The 20,433-nt window shown below is 49.2% G+C and overlaps 1 protein-coding gene and 1 non-coding gene across 2 annotated transcripts; both read left to right on the forward strand.

The window, feature by feature from the left end:
- Positions 1–95: 95 nt before the first annotated feature.
- Ano9 (anoctamin 9) lies at positions 96–20,353 on the forward strand. The gene is made up of 23 exons (XM_032891500.1): positions 96–191; positions 8,027–8,101; positions 8,326–8,451; positions 8,579–8,715; positions 10,233–10,294; positions 10,396–10,454; positions 10,542–10,615; positions 10,829–10,963; positions 11,072–11,168; positions 11,340–11,400; positions 11,502–11,584; positions 11,685–11,789; positions 11,866–12,018; positions 12,099–12,135; positions 12,313–12,424; positions 17,688–17,745; positions 17,835–17,932; positions 18,029–18,171; positions 18,267–18,419; positions 19,130–19,277; positions 19,836–19,937; positions 20,012–20,105; positions 20,237–20,353. Exons 1-23 carry the CDS (start codon positions 186–188, stop codon positions 20,351–20,353), a joined length of 2,235 nt encoding a protein of 744 aa, XP_032747391.1. The 5' UTR covers positions 96–185.
- On the forward strand, positions 13,443–13,548 carry LOC116894899. The gene has a single exon (XR_004387104.1). It is a non-coding gene; the product is annotated as a U6 spliceosomal RNA (small nuclear RNA).
- Positions 20,354–20,433: the final 80 nt, after the last annotated feature.

Genomic DNA, 20,433 nt, shown 5'->3' on the forward strand with positions numbered 1-20,433 from the left:
AAGGGATTTTCTTGGCGGGTTTTGCTACTGGCTCCTCCCCAGCATAACTTGGGCAAGCAATCAGAGGAGTGGGCGGGGCAAACCACACACGGAAGTCAGGTAACAGCCGGGAGCCCGCAGCCACTCTCATACCTGCCGATGCCAGCATCCAGAGCCCCGCGTTGACTAAGGGACCAGTCACCAGCATGCAGGTGAGCCTGGGTTCTGAAGGTACACGCCTGCAGCCCCTACAGCTGTCATCCTTCCCTGGAAAGCTTGGTGGCAGGCAGTTCCCAACAACCTGCCATCCAGGGAGAATATTGGCTAGAGTTGGATCAGTACCTATGGGGCAGGCTAAGGGTAAAGCACGACAGATGAAATAGCTTTCTAGTCCTAGTCTGGAATTCTGGAGATCCCGGGGACCGAGCTCCTATGAATGTAAATGACTTAGGGCTTTCTGCCAGACTGATCTGTGCAAAGTGAGAACAAAGATGCTGTGCTGGGACACTCAGACACTCAGACCTGTGATTTGCACTGACGGGGAGGGACTATGGGGCACCAGGTTAGACTGGCCTGTGTAGCTGCATGCCACGCTTTTTGGATCCTGCTCCAGGCAGACTGGACCTGGAGCCTAGGGTAGATCACAAGGTAAGATGTGTGTTCTTGGGGTATCTTTTGGAAAGCATCATTTTCCCTTTTGTCAACCAAAATGGTCACCTAGGGCAGAAGCCAGCACTTAATCCCCAGGGAGGAGGCAAGGGCGAGGTAGAGAGTGAAACCAACCTCCCACTGAGGCACCAGGCCTCCAGGTGTGGGCTGTGTGGGTGGCTGCTCCCTCTGCTCTGTGCAGTCCTCTCACTGGGCCTTTCAGACCCAGCTGTGGGAGTGCATGGACACCCTTAACCTGGCTCCAATACCCATCCCCTTGCCAGCCTCTTCCTCAAGCTAGTGATATAAAGAGAGAGCATGCGCCTTTAGGACCCACAGTTTAGGTAGGCAGAGGGTTTGGTGATCCTAGCTCCTGGTTGGATCTGACCCTGCTCCCTACTGTTTACATTTCTTTCATGACTCTCCATTGCTTTTGCTGACCGGCTTCTGTAAACTTCTAGCCTCACCTGGTGGCTTTCTCTTTGCCCTTTACACTCCTGCAAAGTTGAAGTGCTGAGGACAAAGTCACCAGGAGTAGTGACTACCAAGTTCCCAGGGGTGCTGAGGACCGAGTCCGACTTACATGTGGAGGGTCAGAGTCTCTAGAGTCAGTTCTCTCCTTTGACCATGTGGTCCGAATGGATCAAGCTGAGGCTTGGTGGCAGGTGCCTTTACCTGCTGGGCTCTCTCACTGGTCTGGGACTGAGTTCTTGAGATCTGTAACTAGTGAGTCCTCTGAAGTGGTAAGGACTGAGTCTCTGAATGGGTTGAGAGCTGAGCAAACACTCCAAGCACAGCCTGTCTCTCAGGACTGACACACATACATGGCTCTCTCCCAGAAATGCTGCCCCAATCTTCTCCCCAGGTTGTTTATCTCTTGTCTTATGAGGTAAAGATCAGGACCACCTCTCCCACCAGGTAGACCTGACTCTGGTCCCTATGTGCCTCCACTCATGCACCACCCTCCCGGGCTCAGCACTGAGAACACAGAAAGAATTTCCGGTTCAGTGTCTGGGGATGAGTAGCAGAGATGCTGGGGTCTTATGGTGGGTGAGACACAGGTGCTCACCCTATACTACAGCTCCGAGTGTGGGTTTCTGTCCTGGAGAAGTTTCAGTCCCTGCCCACAATACCTAGTGGAACAGGTAGATCCCCCTGTGGATAGTGAAACTGAAGAATGTTACAGGCGTCAGAGCAGGAGTGAGGGAGGTAAACATGATCTTGGGACAAGGTGGGCTAAAGGACAAATGGGGTGGGAAGCGAGGTCCATGTGTACGGTGTACCAGGTCAGGCTTGGTTTGAAAATGGATGACCTGTATGCACACGTCTCTTCTTCTGCCTGCACTGACCAGGAAGGTGGCTAGGAAGTGGACAGATGGGAGCAGGACTGCCCTGCTCTGGTTCCCTGCATTCCTGACCCTCAGGAGGGAGGATTCCTTAGGTGTTATGGAGTCCCATGAACTGGAGAGGTGGCCTGTGTCCATAATGAGGAGCTAGGTCCCTGAATCCTGAGCCCTAGCCCACTGTGCATGGCCTGTAGGATCAGAGGTGGCAAGGACTGGGGGAAATGGCAGACACCTTCGTGGCTGGGCTGGTGATTGTCCTCACTCCTTCCCTGTGATTCTTTGTTGCAGAATCAGGGTGATTCTTAGTTGCAGAAGTGATATCCTTAGATTCTATTGGTAAAGAAGTTCAATCTCTGGGGGGCTGATCTGGTCAGAGCCAGGTGTCTGCCTGTGCTTGAACCCTAGTCTGGCTGTATATGGCAATGTTGGAACTCTAGGTCAAAGGCCCAGCTGAGTGTGTGGGGACAGCCTTGTCCTTGTCCTGGGTATCCTGGAGTTTCAGGAGCCCACACAACTTCTTGGAGGTGGAATCCAATGGATTAGGACCAGGAGTTTTGAATGCTTCAGGAAAACTGAGCAAGCTGCTTAGCTGGATGTAAAGACAGCGTCACGAGCCAGTCCCATCGTCAATGTCTCAAGGGCAACACTGAGATAGATGCTCCTGGGTATCATCATCCACTGGGGATCAGCAGGATCTGGTTCTGTACACACTGGCCCTGCACAGCCAGACCTTGAAGGCTGGGTGCTGTAGCTGTGGCTGGGTGGTTGGTAAGCCCAGCATGGCTGAATGCAGAGTTTAGTAGCTGGACCTGTCTTGCTGTAGGCTGGAAATGACGGGACCAGATCTGGGTAGGGGATCTCTGACCTAGTTAATAGATTGGTCACTGTCCCCGTGCTACAGTGGCAGCTAAAAGCTAGTGCAGCCCCAGGTGTGTGTATAGCTTTGCCACAGGTATATAAAGGGTGGTCCTGCCCAGAGTGGCTTCAACTTACACTGGCTGAAGTGACATCCCCAGCTCCAAGAGGCTTCAGGTAATTGTTCCAAGGCTGCACACATCTCTAGTGGGAAGAGCTTTCTGATATTGTTTTGGGGCTGGCTAGAGACAGCCTCTGAGCCCAGCCTTCAGGGGTATACTTTGTGGGTGGTCTCCTTTTCCCAGGATGCCCCTCGGTTTGGATTCTAAAGTCCTACAGGTTCCTGGTTCTGTCCTAGGTCCTGCCTCTGCTCTAATATGTTCTACACACTAACATTTTGGGCCCACAATGACGATTGTGGCTTATGGGAAAGGGGAGAGAGACATCAGAGGACATCTGCCCAGGCCCAAAGTCAAGCTCATTCCACTCCTCAATTCATCCCGCATGACACTTGCTGGGCCCTTGTGGTGGGTGGATTACTAGGCGGGGTGCCAGGGATATAAGGGTCCCCTGACCACTTGTTCTTTGGGGCGTCACCTTCTTCCCAAGTTGAGACATAGGTGAGCACCTATACTGCAGCTCTAAGTGTGGGTTTCTCTCCTAGAGAAGTTTCAGGGGTTGGGGATTTAGCTCAGTGGTAGAGCGCAAGGCCCTGGGTTCGGTCCTCAGCTCCGGAAAAAAAAAAAAAAAGAAGTTTCAATCCCTACCCACAATATCTGGGTTACATGTGTCTGTGGGCAGTGGATGGGAAGCCGAGAGAGCCCAGGAGTCTAGGGAATGTTGTCAGAGGCAGGAGGGTGGGAGCAAACAAAAATGCGGAGGTGGAGAGGCAACAACACACAACAGGGTGCACACAAGACAGGAAGATGAAGGCCTGTGCTCCTCAGCTAGATGCAGGTGCAGGCCGGGGCAGCGCCTGTCGATTCTCGAACCAGAAGCTCCTCAGTGTGAATGAGAGTCTTCACTCATGGGGCTTCAGTAGGGTGTGGACTCAGCAGCAAGGCAGACAAACAAACAGAACAAAACAGAAACACCTTAGGTTAAATTGGATTTCAGATAACTTGTTTTTCCTTAGTACAAGTATACCCAGCCAATATTGCAATATACTTACAAAATACGCTTAAATTAAAATTGCAATATACTTAAACGTACAAATAAGCAATCCAGCCCCCCCCAAAACTAAAACAAAAACAAAAAAACCTTTAATTTTGTTTGGTTTTTCTTTGCTTTGAGATGAGGTCTTTGCTATATAGACCAGGCTGCCCTGGAACTTGCTATGTACATCAGGCTGGCCACGAATTCACCACAACCCTCTGAATTGTTGGCATGTGCTACCATGCCCATCCCAAAGCCTGTTTGTCTATCTGAAATTCCTACATGATTGGGTGGCCTGTATTTTGCCTGGCAGCTCTTCGGCTGGCCTGTTGGAGCAGTATGGTGAGACTCCGTGGAGGAGGTGGGAGGAATGTGTTTGAGAAGGGGAGGGACTACGGGTTTGTGGGGCGGGGGAAGCAGGAGTCAGACTTGGCATTGTGGTAACTTCAGGGATGGTAAAATGCAGTGTGGGATGGAGGCCGGGGCCACTGAGGATGGGCACTGGAGTTAGTACTGGGCTAAGGAAGACTCGGGTCTCTTGGACCATGGAGTATGAGAACAGCATCCCAACCTGCTGGGCAGCGAGAGAAACAGACAGTCCCCTGCTGCAGGGACCATGGAGCCACAGGGTCCTTGTCACTGTGGAGTCCCTCTATCGACTCCTGCATTGCTTGTAGTAACATGGATGGGACTGTATCGCCCATGTGTGCACAGCCAAGGGACACATCATGAATTACAAAGCCACTGTCCTCAGCATCTTCCTGATGCTGTCTCCTTAGCCAGTGCATCAGCCCATCAGCCCCTCCCTTGGTCTTTATTCCATCGGTTTGGGAAAACACAACGTGCTCCAACCTGCCTGGCAGCCCCCACTTCCTCAGTTCTTCCTCCCTACTTCCTACGCTCCCCACCTTCAGGAAAGAAGCCCTCACTCCCAGTAAACTTCAGTCCTCAGGCACCTTGTTTATTGAGAGTACATGAAATCCCAAGAACCCAGCACCCAGCACCAAGGAGACGGAGCCCACAGCATCCATCTCCCTGACTCTGCTCCCTCCCTCGCTTGTATAGTTTTTAGTGAGTGTAGCTCAATTAATAGAAAGCTCTCCTAGCACAGGTGAAACTCTGAATTCAATTCCTAGTATCACATAACAAGGCATGGTTGTGTCTGCCAGTAATTCCAGAATTTTGTAAAATGTTATAAAACCAAAAATTTTAAATTATTTCAAAAAAATAAAACAATTGCAGAGGCCTGGGTTTGACTCCCAGCACCCACACAGTGGCTCACAACTACCTGTCACTCCTGTTCTAGAGGGTCCGATGCCGTCTTCTGACCTCCACAGGGACTGGGCAATACATGGCAAACAGGCATAAAAGCAAGACATTCGTACAATAAAAAATACAAAACCAAAATGGCAGCCAGACAGTGGTGGCACATGCCTTTGACCCTAGCACTCTGGAGACAGAGGTAGGCAGTTTTCTGAGTTCAAGGCCAGCCTGGTCTAGAGTGTTCCAGGACAGTCAAGGCTACACGGAGAAACCCTGTGTCAAAAAAACAAAAACAAAAAACCAAAACAACAACAACAACAAAAAACAAAAAGCAAAACAAAACAAAAAAAAAACAACCTAAACCAATCAAACAAACAAAATGGGGCCAGGTGTGGTGGTGGAACACACCTTTTATCCCAGAACTCTGGAGGCAGAGGCAGATGGATCTCTCTGAATTCGAGGCCAGCCTGGTCTACATAGTGAGTTCTAGCTTGCCGGAGATACATAGGGAAACCCTGTCTCAAAAAAAGAAAAAAAGGAAAAAAAATGGGTTAGAGAGATGGCTCAGTGGTTAAGAGCACTTGCTGCTCTTCCAAAGGATCAGAGGTGAATTCCCGGCATCCACATGGCAGCTTGAAACTGTAACTTGAGTTCCAGAGGATCTGACACCCTCACACAGACACAGCAACAATGCCCAGAAAAAAATAAAAACAAATAAATCAAAGAAAGAAAAAAAGGAGAGAAAAAGAAAGGAAGAAAGGAAGCAAGTAAGAAAAAAAAAAGCAGGCTGGGGGAAATGGCTCAGTGGTTAAGAGCACTGGCTGCTTTTCCAGATGACCCAGGTTCAATTCCCAGCACCCACCTGACAGCTCACAACTGTCTGAAACTCCAAGGTCTGACACCTTCACACAGATGTACACAGAGGCAAAATACCAATGCACATAAAATAAATAGATTTTAAAATATTCCTTTAAAAAACTAAAAAGCAGAGTTTTGTTAATTGCTCTTCATTTTGTAAAAAAAACAAAACAAAACTATATCATGCTAGGGTCTGGAGAGATAGCTCAGTGGTTAGAAGCACCAGGTACTCTTCCAGAGAACCCTGGTTCAATTCCCAGCATCCACATGGTGACTCACAAAAATCCATAACTCCTCTGGTCTTTCTGTGTCACCTACCCAGTTCCATCTGTCAGATTCATGCTCTCTTCTGGTCTCCATGGGCAACCGACTGACAATTGGTGCATAGACTGACTTACATGCAGTCAAAACATCTGTCCTATGCACTTACAAAGAAAAAGGCTATTCATGCTAGATGTAGATCCCCAAGGCTTGTTTTCTTAAAAACACAAGCTGGCTTATCATTCTGGTGTGCCCCAGCCATACACTACCTTCCCGTGATCATTCTCAGGAGACACTTGTGTCGCCCAGCACTTCAGCCACACACCCTGTGTCCTTCCTATTCTGGTCACTCAGGAGTCTGTGTAGCTTTTAGTCACCATCTTCTTAGCTTCCACTTAAGACATTTCTCCCGGGGCTGGGGATTTAGCTCAGCGGTAGAGCGCTTACCTAGGAAGCGCAAGGCCCTGGGTTCGGTCCCCAGCTCCGAAAAAAGAACCAAAAAAAAAAAAAAAAAAAAAAAAAAAAAAGACATTTCTCCCCCTTGTCCTGGTGACACGACTCATGGACGCTCTTCACATGACCCTCTGACCTTCTCTGAGGACTTAGGTGGGACGGACTACAGGTTTCAGGAGGGAGGGCCATTGCTCACTCCTTCTGTGCATCCCTGACTCTCCAGGATATCGGGGCAGTCACAACCTCCCTCACATGAGTTGGGGTGACACTGGTGCCCACTATGTTTCTCATACTCACAGCCTTCTCTAGGCACTGAATCCAGCCCACAATGGAGAAAGATGTCAGCCCATCTCCCAGAAGATCTGGGTCTGTACAGTAAACAAGTCGGAAAAATCTCAAGTCCTTCAGATTCCCCATGGCTCTCAGTGATGGGGACTGTACCCTGTTCCGAGTTTCTTGTCTGTATCCTCAAGGATGGCCAGGCCACAGTGCAAATGTTCCCAAAGTTTGTGTTGTGAACTACCAGCAGTGCACAAGTGTATCCCTGATGTCCCTCCTTGGTGTCCCCAGACTTTGGTATCTTCAGACTTTTTTTTAAAATTTTATTTATTTATTTTATGTATATGATTATGCTGCCACTGTCTTCAGACACACTAGAAGGGGGCATCGGATCCCATTACAGATGGTCGTGAGCTGGGAATTGAACTCAGGACCCCTGGAAGAGCAGTCAGTGTTCTTAACTGCTGAGCCATCTCTCCAGCCCCCTCTTCAGACTCTTAAATGTGTGTAGCTGGTGTCTTCCAGCCCTCCAGCTATCGGAAGCACGGACCTGTGTCACTGTGATTGTCCTGAGGTGTGGCTCCCTCCCGCACCTAGTCCTGCTGGGACTCCCTGTGAGCCACTGTCTGCCATGGAGGAATGGGGCCGTCTACCTTTCCTTCGAGCCCTGAAGGAACTCCTGGGTGTTTCCACACAGACTGTACTGTGGTTGCATTGCACACGTCACTTTCTGCCACCTTTTGATGTCCTCAGCCAGACCTCCACCACGGGCTGCCTATTTGCCAACTAGTTTCCGGCGGACTAGTCCCCAGCTTGGCGCAGGACAGGGAGTCTTACTCCCCTGAGTGCCATGTCCCTGCTCGGAGGATGTAGGAAGAGGCTTGTGGGGGGCTTACATACTCATCTCCCCATCTTTCTCTGTCCCCCAGGTCGATGAGAGCCTCCAGATCTTGGTGGGGTCAGAAGGGGACCACTTGCCGTTGATGGAAATGGGTAGTTGTAAGGTAGGTCTGCTCAGATCTCCCAGGGTGGATTCCACCTACCCCGCACCTATTCTGTGTGTCCTGTGTGTGGTTATGATCCTACACCTCCTTCCATATCCCGTGTTCTCTGTTGGGTTCTCGCCCCACACCTTTTCCCATCCTGTGTCTTGTGCTGACTTCCAGATTTATATTTCCTCTTATCTGTGTTCAGGGTTCTGTTTCTATCCCATACTTTATTCCTCCAGCCTGAGGCCTCTGATCAATGGGACTGTGTCCTGGTGGCTGATCTCCAGACCCAGAAAAGTCAGAAGCATGTTCAGAGGCGACAGCAGTTCCTAGAAAAACTCAAGAGGAATGGTTTCCACTTCAAGGTGGGCTGGTTTGCTTCAGGGGGCCGAGTCATGGGCCTGAGAGTCATGAGGAATGCCATGTTATCTACCCCAAGGACAGAGGACAGGATAGTGACTGTGGATGAGTTCTTCTCCTGTGGCTCTCAAGGTATTAAAGGACCAGAAGAAGGTGTTCTTTGGGATCCGAGCCGACAGTGCTGTCATTGACATGTACCGGACTCTCCTCATGAAGCCTGAAGACCCTAGCTCCAGAGCCAAGCAGAACTTCAACACAGCTACCACAAGGTGAGGAGGTGTCCAGAGCCAGGCCAGGAGGGTCCTTGCCCTGTGTCAGGCAGGACCAGGGCCACAGCCCATCTGAGGTAAGACAAAAGTTCCACACAGTCTTAGTGTGACTGCCACAGGGGATCAGACACAGTGCTGAACAAGGCTCTGTGCCTCAGTTTCCATTTTGTAATAGTAATATTGATGCTCACTTCCTGACATCCTGTGAGAACTCTTTATCACAGTTTTCCTGAATTAAAGAGATCCAGAATTAAAGTCATCAGGCGCCATTTCTGGGACTCTGAGGTCTTTATCTCCCACAGACCCCTTACTCATCAGCCCAAACTCTCCTCTCTGGTCATCTGGTGTTAGATATCTGACAGGGAGAGCCTCCTGGGTCCCCAGTTACCTTCTCCTCCCCTAACACTCATATAACCCTATATGGCCCTTCTGTGTCACTTACCCAGCTCTAGGAATAGCTATCTGGGGGCCTAGCTAGTTGATCGCAAAGGACAGACAGGGAATTGGGTAGCAGGTAACAGAGTCCTGTGAACACAGGACATGAGGGGAAATAAGAAGAGTAGAGACACAGTCTTTGTTAGGGTTTTATTGCTGTGAACAGATACTATGACCAAGGCAACTCTTATTAAGGACAACATTTAATTGGGGCTGGTTTACAGGTTCAGAAGTTCTGTCCATTTTCATTGAGGTGGGAGCATGGCAGCATCCAGGCAGAGGAGCTGAGAGTTCCAACTCTTGTTTCAAAGACAGCTAGGAGAAGACTGGCTTCCAGACAGCTAGGACACTGTTTTTTGTTTTTTTGTTTTTTGTTTTTTGTTTTTTTTCTATTCTTTTTTTCGCAGCTGGGGACCGAACCCAGGGCCTTGTGCTTGCTAGGCAAGCGCTCTACCACTGAGCCAAATCCCCAACCCCTAGGGCACTGGTTTTAAAGCCCACATCCACAGTGACACACCTACTCCAACAAGGCCACACCCACTCCAACAGGGCCACACCTCCTAGTAGTGACACTCTCTGGGCCGAGCATATACCATCACAGATAACCTCGATGGGGGCAAAACAAGACAGACTTGTGTGGGGAGGGGATTGCCCTGTGTTCACAAGTTGACTATCTCAGGCGCTTAAGCTGTATCTGAGTATGGCTCCACAAGAGCCTGTGTGGCCTCAGGCAAGTTACCCTAACCTCTGAACATCAGTTTCCACATAAGCGGAATCACTCATAGACATGTGAACAGGTTGTGGACATTAACACTTAGTATGTGCAGGGGAGTGTGGTCAGAGGTGGGGCCTCTTACCCCTGCATCTGGGAGGGATGTGGACTGCTGAGAGTAAGAACCAAACCCCACTCTGGAGGCCAGCCATGTTTGACCTGAGTAGGTTTTCAGAGTGATTTCTGGACTCTGGGTTCTGGTCAGTAGTGGTGGGGTACCTTTTCTAGAACAGAGAGGGCCTGGATGTGTGGAGAACAGGGTCTTTAGAGTAAAGTCCACTAGGCTATCATGGGGCCATCCTGATTTTAGATTCTTGGCTTTCAGAATCCGAATTGTGAACTTTGTCGTGAACAGCAAGAAGAGACCCAGTGGTGAGCTCAGATGGGCAGGTAGGTGGCCGAGGAGGGTGCTGCTGTGGGCTGGATTCTCCTATCCTCCATTGCTTTCTGATTGAGGCTCCCTATAACCCTAGACACCTTTGAGGATCTGGTGAAGGATGGGGTTTTTGAGACCATGTTTCTTCTGCACAAGGTGAGGGGTAGACCAGCTCAGAATGGGCCTGAGGGTGGGGATCTGAGGTAGGAAGCCAAGCTCTCATTGTCTGTGTCCGGTACCCAGGGGGAAGAGGACCTGAGCAGAGAATGGGCTCAATGGAGAAATGTGTTCCAGCCACAGCCAATTAATAAAATCAGGTAATACCACACTGAGCAGCTCACCTGTGGGCCACAGACACATCTGTGTTTAAAGCAGATAACCTGGGGCCCAGCCAATCCAGTCCTAACTGACAGAGACAGTCCCCCACTTACACCGATGCTACCAGCTTCACCTTCTTCTCACACACCCCTACCCTACCAGGTACTGAGGCCAATGGGGAGGGTGGCCTTGACGGGGAAGCTTTTCCACAGGGAATACTTTGGAGAGAAGGTGGCTCTGTACTTCACCTGGCTTGGCTGGTACACCTACATGCTCGTGCCTGCTGCTGTGGTGGGCCTCATCGTCTTTCTGAGTGGCTTTGCTCTGTTTGATTCCAGCCAGATCAGGTGGGTGGGGGCCCGAGGCCTGCAATCTCATTGGAGGCCAGGTCTGGAGGTGGGAGCCTGGATGGATTCTGCATCTCAAAATCACCACTCTTGTCTCTACCCTCTCAGCAAAGAGATCTGTAGTGCCGATGACATCTTCATGTGCCCTCTTGGCGACAACAGTCGCAGATACCAGCGGCTCTCAGAGATGTGCACTTTTGCAAAGGTCAGATGCTACCGGAGTCTTTCCTGGGCTTATGCAAGGGTGGGCACAGTATATCTGTCTAGAAGAGGGGAAGATAAGGCACTGGGATGCCCTGAAGAGGCAGGTTCTCCCTTCCCTACCAGGAGACATAGTAGGAAACTTAGCGCGAAGCTCTTCCGTTCCTCTCCCCAGCTCACGCATCTCTTCGACAACGAGGGCACTGTGATATTCGCCATATTTATGGCTCTGTGGGGTGAGTTGCTGCTGGGCATCCCCAGAGGCCTCTAGGACTCGCTCTTCAGCCACCCTGGCTCACCCCAGGTATCCCGTGATGTTTCTCTGTTCTCACTGCAGCTACGGTCTTCCTGGAGATCTGGAAGCGAAAGCGTGCCCGTGAGGTCCAGAGCTGGGACCTGTATGAGTGGGATGAGGAAGAGGTAGGGCAGGGACAGCAGCCTCGAGGTTGCTTGCCTCCAGTGTCCCACGTGGCCCATACCTGTATCCTTGTGTCTGAGGCATGTCTGGTGACCTCCCTAGGAAGAGATGGCCCTGGAGCTCATCAACTCTCCGCATTATGAGCTGAAAAAGCACCATCATTCCTATCTGAGCAGCACCATCATCCTGATCCTGTCCCTGTTCATGGTACTTCCGGGAGCTGTGGTAAGGGTGAGAGACCTGGCTATCCCTTCCCTTCATGTCCAACCCCAATCCTCTGCAGATTTGTTTGATGATTGGCATGGCTCATTTGCTGGTTGTCTACCGCGTGCTGGCTGCTGCCCTCTTCAGCAGCTTCCTGGAGCAGCAGGTGACCACCGCTGTGGTGGTGACAGGGGCGGTGGTACATTATGTAATCATCGTCATTATGACTAAGGTAAGGATCATGCGGGGAGGCCGAGGCGGGGCTTCCACTGAAGTCTTAGGTAAGTCCCACTTGGTTCCTTCTTCCCTCAGGTCAACAAATGTGTAGCCCTGAAGCTTTGTAAATTCGGTGAGAAGAGACTAACTTCTCTCTGGGAACTGGGGAGGACTCGGGACTGAGAGTCACAGGGCTGTGATCAGACATGGGGTGGGGGCTTCCTGCTTTTCTGGGACCCCTCACTAGAGACTGTAGGTCATGCTGTCCCGTTGGTCTAAGGACAGACAGGATGGCCATGTCTCATTCCAGAGGAACCCAGGACCTTTTCAGAGCATGAGAGCAAGTTCACTGTCAAGTTCTTCATCCTGCAGTTCTTCGCCCACTTCTCCTCTCTCATTTACATTGCCTTCATTCTGGGCAGGTATGCTCTCCGGCCCAGCCCCGGCTCCCTCAGGCACAGCCTTCCAGCCCCCTGGCTCCCTCAGGCACAGCCTTCCTGTCCTGTTTCTTGCCTTTAAAAGGGCCAGATCTGGGGCTGGAGAGATGACTGCTCTTCCAAAGGTCCTAAGTTCAATTCTCAGCACCCACATGATGGCTCATGACCATCTACTAAGGGATCTGATGCTCTCTTCTGGCGTGCAGGCGTACGTGCAGCAGAGCACTCATACATGAATGAATGAATGAATGAATGAATGCAGAGCACTCATACATGAATGAATGAATGAATGAATGAATGCAGCAGAGCACTCATACATGAATGAATGCAGCAGAGCACTCATACATGAATGAATGAATGAATGAATGAATGAATGCAGCAGAGTACTCATATAACAAACAGACAACAAACTTTTTTTTAAAAATGTGGCCAGATCTTAGCCAGGCATGGTGGCACACAGCTTTAATCCCAGCACTGAGCCAGCAGAAGCAGGTAGATCGCTGTGAGTTTGAGACCAGCCTGGTCTACATGTTGAGCTCCAGGATAGCCAAGACTAAACAGAGCGACTCTGTCTCAAAAAAACTAAATAAGTAAATAAATATAAAAAAATAATAAAAATAAGTAGAAGTGGCCAGATCTTTAGGCTGGGGCTGTAGCTCAGTTAAATAGCATGCATGAGGGGCTGGAGAGATGGCTCAGAGGTTAAGAGCACTGACTGCTCTTCCAGAGGTCCTGAGTTCAATTCCCAGCAACCACATGGTGGCTCACAACCATCTGTAATGGGGACCCGATGCCCTCTTCTGGTGTGTCTGAAGATAGCTACAGTGTATGCATATACATAAAATAATAATAAATAAATCTTTTAAAAAAAATAGCATGCATGAAACCCTATGTTTGACCTCTTGTATGTGGTGACCTCTTGATGTGGTGGCGTAATTTCAGAACTCAGTAATTGGAGTGAGCTCTCAGTCAGCTACATAAGACGCTGCATTAAAAAGAAACAGTGCTCCCCTCAGCAGCACAGGTACTAAAATTGGAACAACACACACAAGGTTAACATTCCCTTCCATAAGTATGATGTGCAAATTTGTGAAGTGGTCCATATATATATATATATATTTTTTAAAAAAGCGGTCAGATCAGTTCTTTTAACTTAAAAAAACAAACAAAAACAACAACAAATAGTTCATGCCCAGAATACCTAGAAACTCAATGTAGAACATCACCTTTTGTGACCCTCGGCACTAGAGGTGACACGGGCCAGCCTGGAGGGTCTTGTTTGTGCATGTTAATCTGCACACAGGAACTTATGACTGAGGTAGCTTTGCTCTGTCAGTAATCAGACTGATTTGTTACATGGGAGCATCCCGGTGGCTCTGCCCAGTGCACCATACTCTCCTCACTGGTTATGGGGTGCTGTGCTTTGTGACGAAACCGCATGAATGTCCCCCCACCTTCCTTATTTAAATGAGCCATTTTAGGTGCAGTCAATGTACACCTTTTTGTCTTCTCTGAAGAAAATAATTGCTGCTTTATTATTTTCTTTTTCTGGTGTGTTTTCTGTGTTAATTGCTGCTTCATTAACGTGCTTAAATGTCACAAGGCATTTAAATATGACTGAGTAGTCACAAACTCCCCAGCCTCCCCACCGAACCTCCCAGCATGTTCACAGATGTGGGAATCCCTCATGTAGCTGCCTTCGTGTAGGTCCTGTAGATTTTCAGTGAATTTCGTTTCATTCTGTCTGTTTCCTTCCTCCTCCTCCTCTTTTTTGGTTTTGTTTGTTTGTTTGTTTGTTTTTGTTTTTGTTTTTTTTTGCCTTTTGGTTTTTGAGACACGTTTTCACCATCCTTAATTTTCTTGCTTCAGTGTGCTGAGTGCTAGGATTACAGGCCTCTGATAGTAACGCTGACTACAACTGGTATTTTCTCAAGCCCCATTTCCCAGTAGCTTGGTTTCCTTCCTTTATCTTTTTTTTTTCTTCTTGAGTGGGATCATGGTATAGTCTATGCTGACTTAGAATGAGAGGTGTGTTCCAAGCCAGCTTGGACTACAGGCAGTATAGTGAGTCTATCATGCTTCTGCCTCTCAAGAGCTGAGATTACAGCCGTGTGCCACCGCACGTAGTAGCTTCTAGGGCTTTTCCTGCACCCAGGAAAGCCGGTGTGATCTTACAAACCTCTCAGTGCCTCAGCTGATTGGTCTGCTACGTTCTTCAGTTGGTTATTTTGATTTTCCAAGTGTACAACCTATTTCCTCAAATTCTACTTTTCCCTTTGCACATCTACGCCAGTGTGCTCTGTATTTCTACTGCATATTTACAAGTAATCCCAGCACAGTGCTAAGTAATGGCTACCGTGAACCTTAATGGAAGTGCTTCTAGGATTCCATTGCTGAACATGCACCCCTGTGGTTTAGAATAGTTTACAGTTTTTATCATGTTATGGAAAGCAAATGGCCTTATTGTTGTTGTTCATTTGGTGGCTTTGAAATGGGCTTGCAGCCTGGCTGGCCTCACATTTTCTTTTTTTTTTTTTTTTTTTTTTTTTTTTTTTTTTTTTTCCGGAGCTGGGGGCCGAACCCAGGGCCTTGCGCCCGCCAGGCAAGCGCTCTACCACTGAGCTAAATCCCCAACCCCTGGCCTCACATTTTCTATGCAGCCAAGGATGCGCTGAGTTTTGGAGCTGCATGTATGTGTCACTATGGCTGGAGTTTTGATTGCCTGTTTTGAGACAGGTTCTCACCATGTATTCCCATTCACGGCACGGCTGCTTCAGTCTTCTGAGCGCTGGCATTGGAGGTCTGAGCCACCACATGACTTGAAAGCTTTTAAACACAAAATGGCACTATGCACGGTTTCCGTGAGGAGAAATTGAGGTCATTTCCAACAGATCTTTTTTGGTGCTTCTGTGAGGCTGAGCCTGTGCATTCCTAGAGGAGGTGTGCCTCAGGGTACTGTCCCGTTCTCCTGTTTTTCTTAGTTACTTTGTTGCTGTGATAAACACTGTGACCAAGGCAGCTTATAAGAAAAAGCATTTAATTTGGCCTAAGGTTTTAGAGTCCACAATGACAGAGAAAAGAAGCTCACATCTTGATCCACAACCATGAAGGAGAGAGAGAGAGAGAGAGAGAGAGAGAGAGAGAGAGAGAGAGAGAGAGAGAGAGAACATATGAGAATATGAGAATATCAACACTGGGAATTGCAATTGCATCAGACTTTTGAAACCTCAAAGTCTGATCCAGTGACACATCTGCAGCAAGGCCACACCTCCTAATCCTTGCCAAACAGTTCCACCGAGATTCAAGGTAATCTTAACTCCCTGTGAAATAAAAAAGCAAATTAAACACAGTGACACAGGGCATACACTACTGTTATAAAAAGAGGAACAGGGACATAGTGAAGAAATACTGGACATAAAGCAAGACTGAAACCCAGCAGGGCAAACTTCAGATCCTGTAGCTCCGTGTCTGAGAGCTTAGGTGACTCTGTCCTTCTGCCTGCAACATACTTCTTTCTCTTGGCTGGGTCCACTCTCCTTGGTAGATAGCCATGGCTCTGGCACCTCTAATATCTAATGCAATCCACGCTCCTCTTTCACAGCTTCTGGCACTGCCTCTCAGGGCCTTCATGCAGGGACTCCCCTGCCACCTACCTGGCTACAGTGACTCTCCTTAACTGCAAAGGAAGATTCCACAACCCCTTGCTTGTGTATCTTTTATGACTCTAAAGCCAAAACAGTGTGGAGGACACTATCAGATTTAACTACTAACTTGGGGTGAACCCTAGAACCCATAAATCACTTTCAAACAGCTTTGATTTATTGTTGCACCCCCCCCCCACCAGATAAGATTTTACTGTGTTGTCCTGAAACTCACTCTGTAGACCAGGCTGGCCTTGAATTTGAACTCAGAGAGATCTACCTGCTTCTGCCTCCCAAGTGCTGGGTTTAAAGGTGTGCACCACCACTATCTGACTGTTGTTGCTTTTGAAAAGCAGAAGATTCCTTAGGCCTTTTCTTTCCTCAGGTTGGAAGCTGACTGGGTGTTCCTCTGAGTCTCCTCTCACCCCTTATTCCATTTCAAATCAGGCCTCTCTCTAATTTTCTTCTCTTTTTCAGCACAGGCCTTGCCTCTAACATTAAGTTTCCTGGTACTCTTTTTCTCTTTAAACTGTCTATTTTGTATTTCTTTTTACCCTGCTTGCCCTTCTTCGTTGTAGACCTGCATAAGGGTGATTTTACTAATAACCATGTGACAGAATCAATATTAGACTGTCTTTAAATCTTTTCCACCAAGGAAATGAGTTCGGCACCTCTCATTTTGCCTCAGGCAAATTCTTAGAACAAGGCCAGAAGACAGCCTCAGGTGGTTTTTTTTTTTTGTTGTTGTTGTTGTTTGTTTGTTTGTTTGCTTGTTTTGCCAAAATATCTCAAGAATTGTGTCTGGCCCAGTTGCTCACACTGTGTTTTTCTGAAAGCTCTTGAGCTGGGTCTCCATAGTTCTCGTGGCTCTCAGCACTGTCTTCCAAGCTCTTAGGAAGACTAGGATGGCCCACTAAGCTGGACCCACAGCATTCAACCACTCATCTAGTCCAGAGTCCAAAGTCTTCTACATTTCTCCAAAAACAACATAGTCAGGCCTTTTTTTCAGCAGTAACCCACTGTCTGGTGCCACCTTCTGTCTTGGTTACACTTCTATTGATAAAACAGTCTAACCATGGCAATTTATAAACGGAAATGCATAATTTGGCCTACAGTTTCAGAGGACTACAGAGATGATGGAGTGAAGGAACAGTTGAGAGCTCACTTTTTTTTTTTAATTTATTTACTTTATGAGAGTACATTGTCGCTGTCTTCAGACACACCAGAAGAAGGCATCAGATCTCATTACAGATGGTTGTGAGCCACCATGTAGTTGCTGGGAATTGAACTCAGGACCTCTGGAACTGGTTCTTAACCGCTGAGCCATCTCTCCAGCCCAAGAGAGAGCTCACATCTTGATCTACAACTATGGTGGCGGCGGGGGATGGGAGGGACCTAACCCCAGCGACTGACTTCTTTCAACAAAACCATACCTCCTAATCCTTCCCAAACCGTTCCACCAACTAAGGGGGCAGTATTCAAACATAGGAGCTACCGGGGATGGGGAGGCGTCCTCATTCAAACCACCATACTACCAGTCTACCTTCCCACGGCCACAAGATCAAGGTGCTGTCCCTTTTCCTCACGGGCCTTGATTTTCTCCCTAGGATCAATGGTCACCCTGGGAAATCCACGCGCCTGGCTGGCCTGTGGAAGCTGGAGGAGGTCAGTCTGTCCTGAGGCCTCACTGCCCAGTTCTTGAATTCCCCCTCCTCCCTCAAGCTCCATCCCTGACCTTCATGTTGGCCCCGCAGTGCCATCTCAGTGGCTGCATGATGGACCTGTTCATCCAGATGGCCATCATCATGGGCCTGAAGCAGACGCTGAGCAACTGCATTGAGTACCTGTACCCGTGAGGACCTCTTTCCATGCTACTCCAGTCTCCCGCCTTGCTTGTCCCAGTGGCCTGCATCTTTCTGTATGTTCAATACGTTCCTGGTGCCCACAGGTTGTTGGCCCATAAATGCCGCTCAGTGCAGGCTTACAGACATGGTCGCAAGTCCAAAGACCCAGAACTGGCGGAGTGGCAGCGGAACTACCACATGAATCCGGTCAACACCTTCAGCCTCTTTGATGAGTTCATGGAGATGAGTGTGTGGCGCTCCAGTGGGCTGGGCACGGGAGGTGGGTGTGCAGGGTGAAGAGTGGGTGGCTGTACTGGACATGGTGACATTTTCACCCTGCAGTGATCCAGTACGGCTTCACCACCATCTTTGTGGCCGCGTTCCCGCTCGCGCCCCTGTTGGCGCTCTTCAGCAACCTTGTGGAGATCCGCCTGGATGCCATCAAGATGGTCAGACTACAGCGGCGCCTGGTTCCTCGCAAGGCTAAGGACATAGGTCAGAGGGCACACAGTGGAGGAGAGCAGCCAGGGCACTGGGAAGAGTGACTTCCAATCCTGGGCTTTTCACCAGCCCATGCCAGGCCACCCGGAAGGAACTTGTAATAATGGCAGCCCCTCCCTTTACTCTAGAGACATTCCCTAGGTTTTCAGATATGGTAACTAAGTGTCAGGGGCTCAACCTCTAGAAAATGGAAGGCTAGAGTGCACTGGACAAGTCTCTCCCTTGAGGCCCAGCATGTGGCTGGAGAGCTTGCAGCCTCCAAGGGAACCTTATGGAAGAGCAGGAGTCTGATCACGTGGGAGAGAAGGTATGGCAGGTCAGAGAGCCCAAGGCCTCAGTCATCCTGACTTTCCATAGTGAGAATGACAGATGTCAGGGAAATGGATGGTTTGGTTGCTAGACGTGGTGAAAAACATTAGGGAGAGCCTCAGACTTGGGTCCAGGTTCAGCAATTCTCACTTGGGTGGGGTCCAGAAGGTAAACAACCTGTTGACAAGTTCCAGGAAGAAGGTGTGGATGGGGAAGCCTGAGTCCTTCACTAATCAGGTCTGTCTTAGCTGCGATTTTCAAGCAGATAACTTAGCTGCAACAGGGCCAGGAACAGAGATAACACAAGGCTCCTTGACTGATTAGGTTCCAAGCTTTTAGGGCAGGAGACTACTAATGATCAGAACTGGCTGCTTCATTCTACTGCTGTCTTTCAGGGACCTGGCTGCAGGTACTGGAGACCATTGGAGTGCTGGCAGTCATTGCCAATGGAATGGTCATCGCCTTCACCTCCGAGTTCATCCCCAGAGTAGTCTACAAGTACCATTACGGCCCGTGCAGAAAGAATCAGACCTTCACAGATGAGTAAGGCATTGAACTGACCCTTCCAGTTAAGCCCTTGGAGCGCAGACCCAGGGCTCTCCTGGGTATAAGTGGATGCTGCTGGAGCTACCTGGGGCTGTACTGGGACTTGACTCCTAGCACTATCTATATGACCCACCTACCTTGGCTGGATTCCAGGAATAACTGATGGACCCTTGTTGGAAGGGAAGTACCAGGCTTGGTTGGTATTCAGCAGGCAGTACCTAAATGCCTCTCTTGCTAAGTTTTACATCCCTGACCTGTTTCTGGCATGGGAAGGCAAAGAAGAAATGTGTCTAGCTCCCACTGCACCTGCAGACTGGGGCTCTTTAGGTCAGCCCTAGGAGTATTCTTCCAGCCTGGTAGGGCAGACTGGTGGCATCTCCAAGACCCCTCAGCCTCTCTTCCCTCTTCCAGGGGTAGTCTTGTGCTTGGCTAGCCCGACTTTCCTCGTGAAGGAGAGTGGAGGAGGCCTTCCTTGCCCCCTAGTGCCCTCTAGATGCAGGTGACTTCTCAGGAAGGGCCTCAGGCCAAGCAAACACCACACTTTTCTCTCTTCAGCTGCCTCAAGGACTATGTTAACCACAGCTTATCTGTCTTCTACACCAAAGACTTCCAGGACCATGGCAGGATGGAAGGCCAAGAGAATGTGACTGTGTGCAGGTTTGGAACCTCTCATCCCCTGTAAATGGCCTCTAAACTCCCAATTCCTGACCTTAGGTACTTCTCTACCCCAGGTACCGGGACTACCGAAATGACCACGACTACAACCTCTCTGAGCAGTTCTGGTTCATTTTGGCCATCCGGCTGGCTTTTGTCATCCTCTTTGAGGTGGGTAAACTCTGAGTGAGCCCGAGGAGAGGCATTCCTTATACTCTTATTCCTCTTTCCTAGCCCCCAAATCGTAGTTTCTTCTTAGCCTTCTTCTGACCTTGCTGGCCCACTCTCCCTATTACCCACAGCATGTCGCCCTGTGCATCAAGCTCATTGCTGCCTGGTTTGTGCCTGATGTGCCCCAGTCAGTGAAGAATGAGGTTCTGGAGGAGAAGTATCAGAGGATTCGCGGAAGGATGTGGTAGGGATACAGAGGCTCACCTGGCTGGGGCAGGTCTGTGCCTGGGACAGGCCTGGCCTCTGACCCATACCAACTCTGCCCTTC

This window comes from Rattus rattus, chromosome 2 (genome assembly GCF_011064425.1).
Source record: "Rattus rattus isolate New Zealand chromosome 2, Rrattus_CSIRO_v1, whole genome shotgun sequence".
In the NCBI taxonomy this organism is placed as follows: domain Eukaryota; kingdom Metazoa; phylum Chordata; class Mammalia; order Rodentia; family Muridae; genus Rattus; species Rattus rattus.

Bases quoted from the DNA above. Each gene is read 5' to 3' on its own strand.
- Ano9 (XM_032891500.1), top strand. The intron at 11,790-11,865 runs GTACTTCCGGGA...AATCCTCTGCAG, and splicing joins TGATCCTGTCCCTGTTCATG to ATTTGTTTGATGATTGGCAT. The intron at 12,019-12,098 runs GTAAGGATCATG...TTCTTCCCTCAG, and splicing joins TCATCGTCATTATGACTAAG to GTCAACAAATGTGTAGCCCT.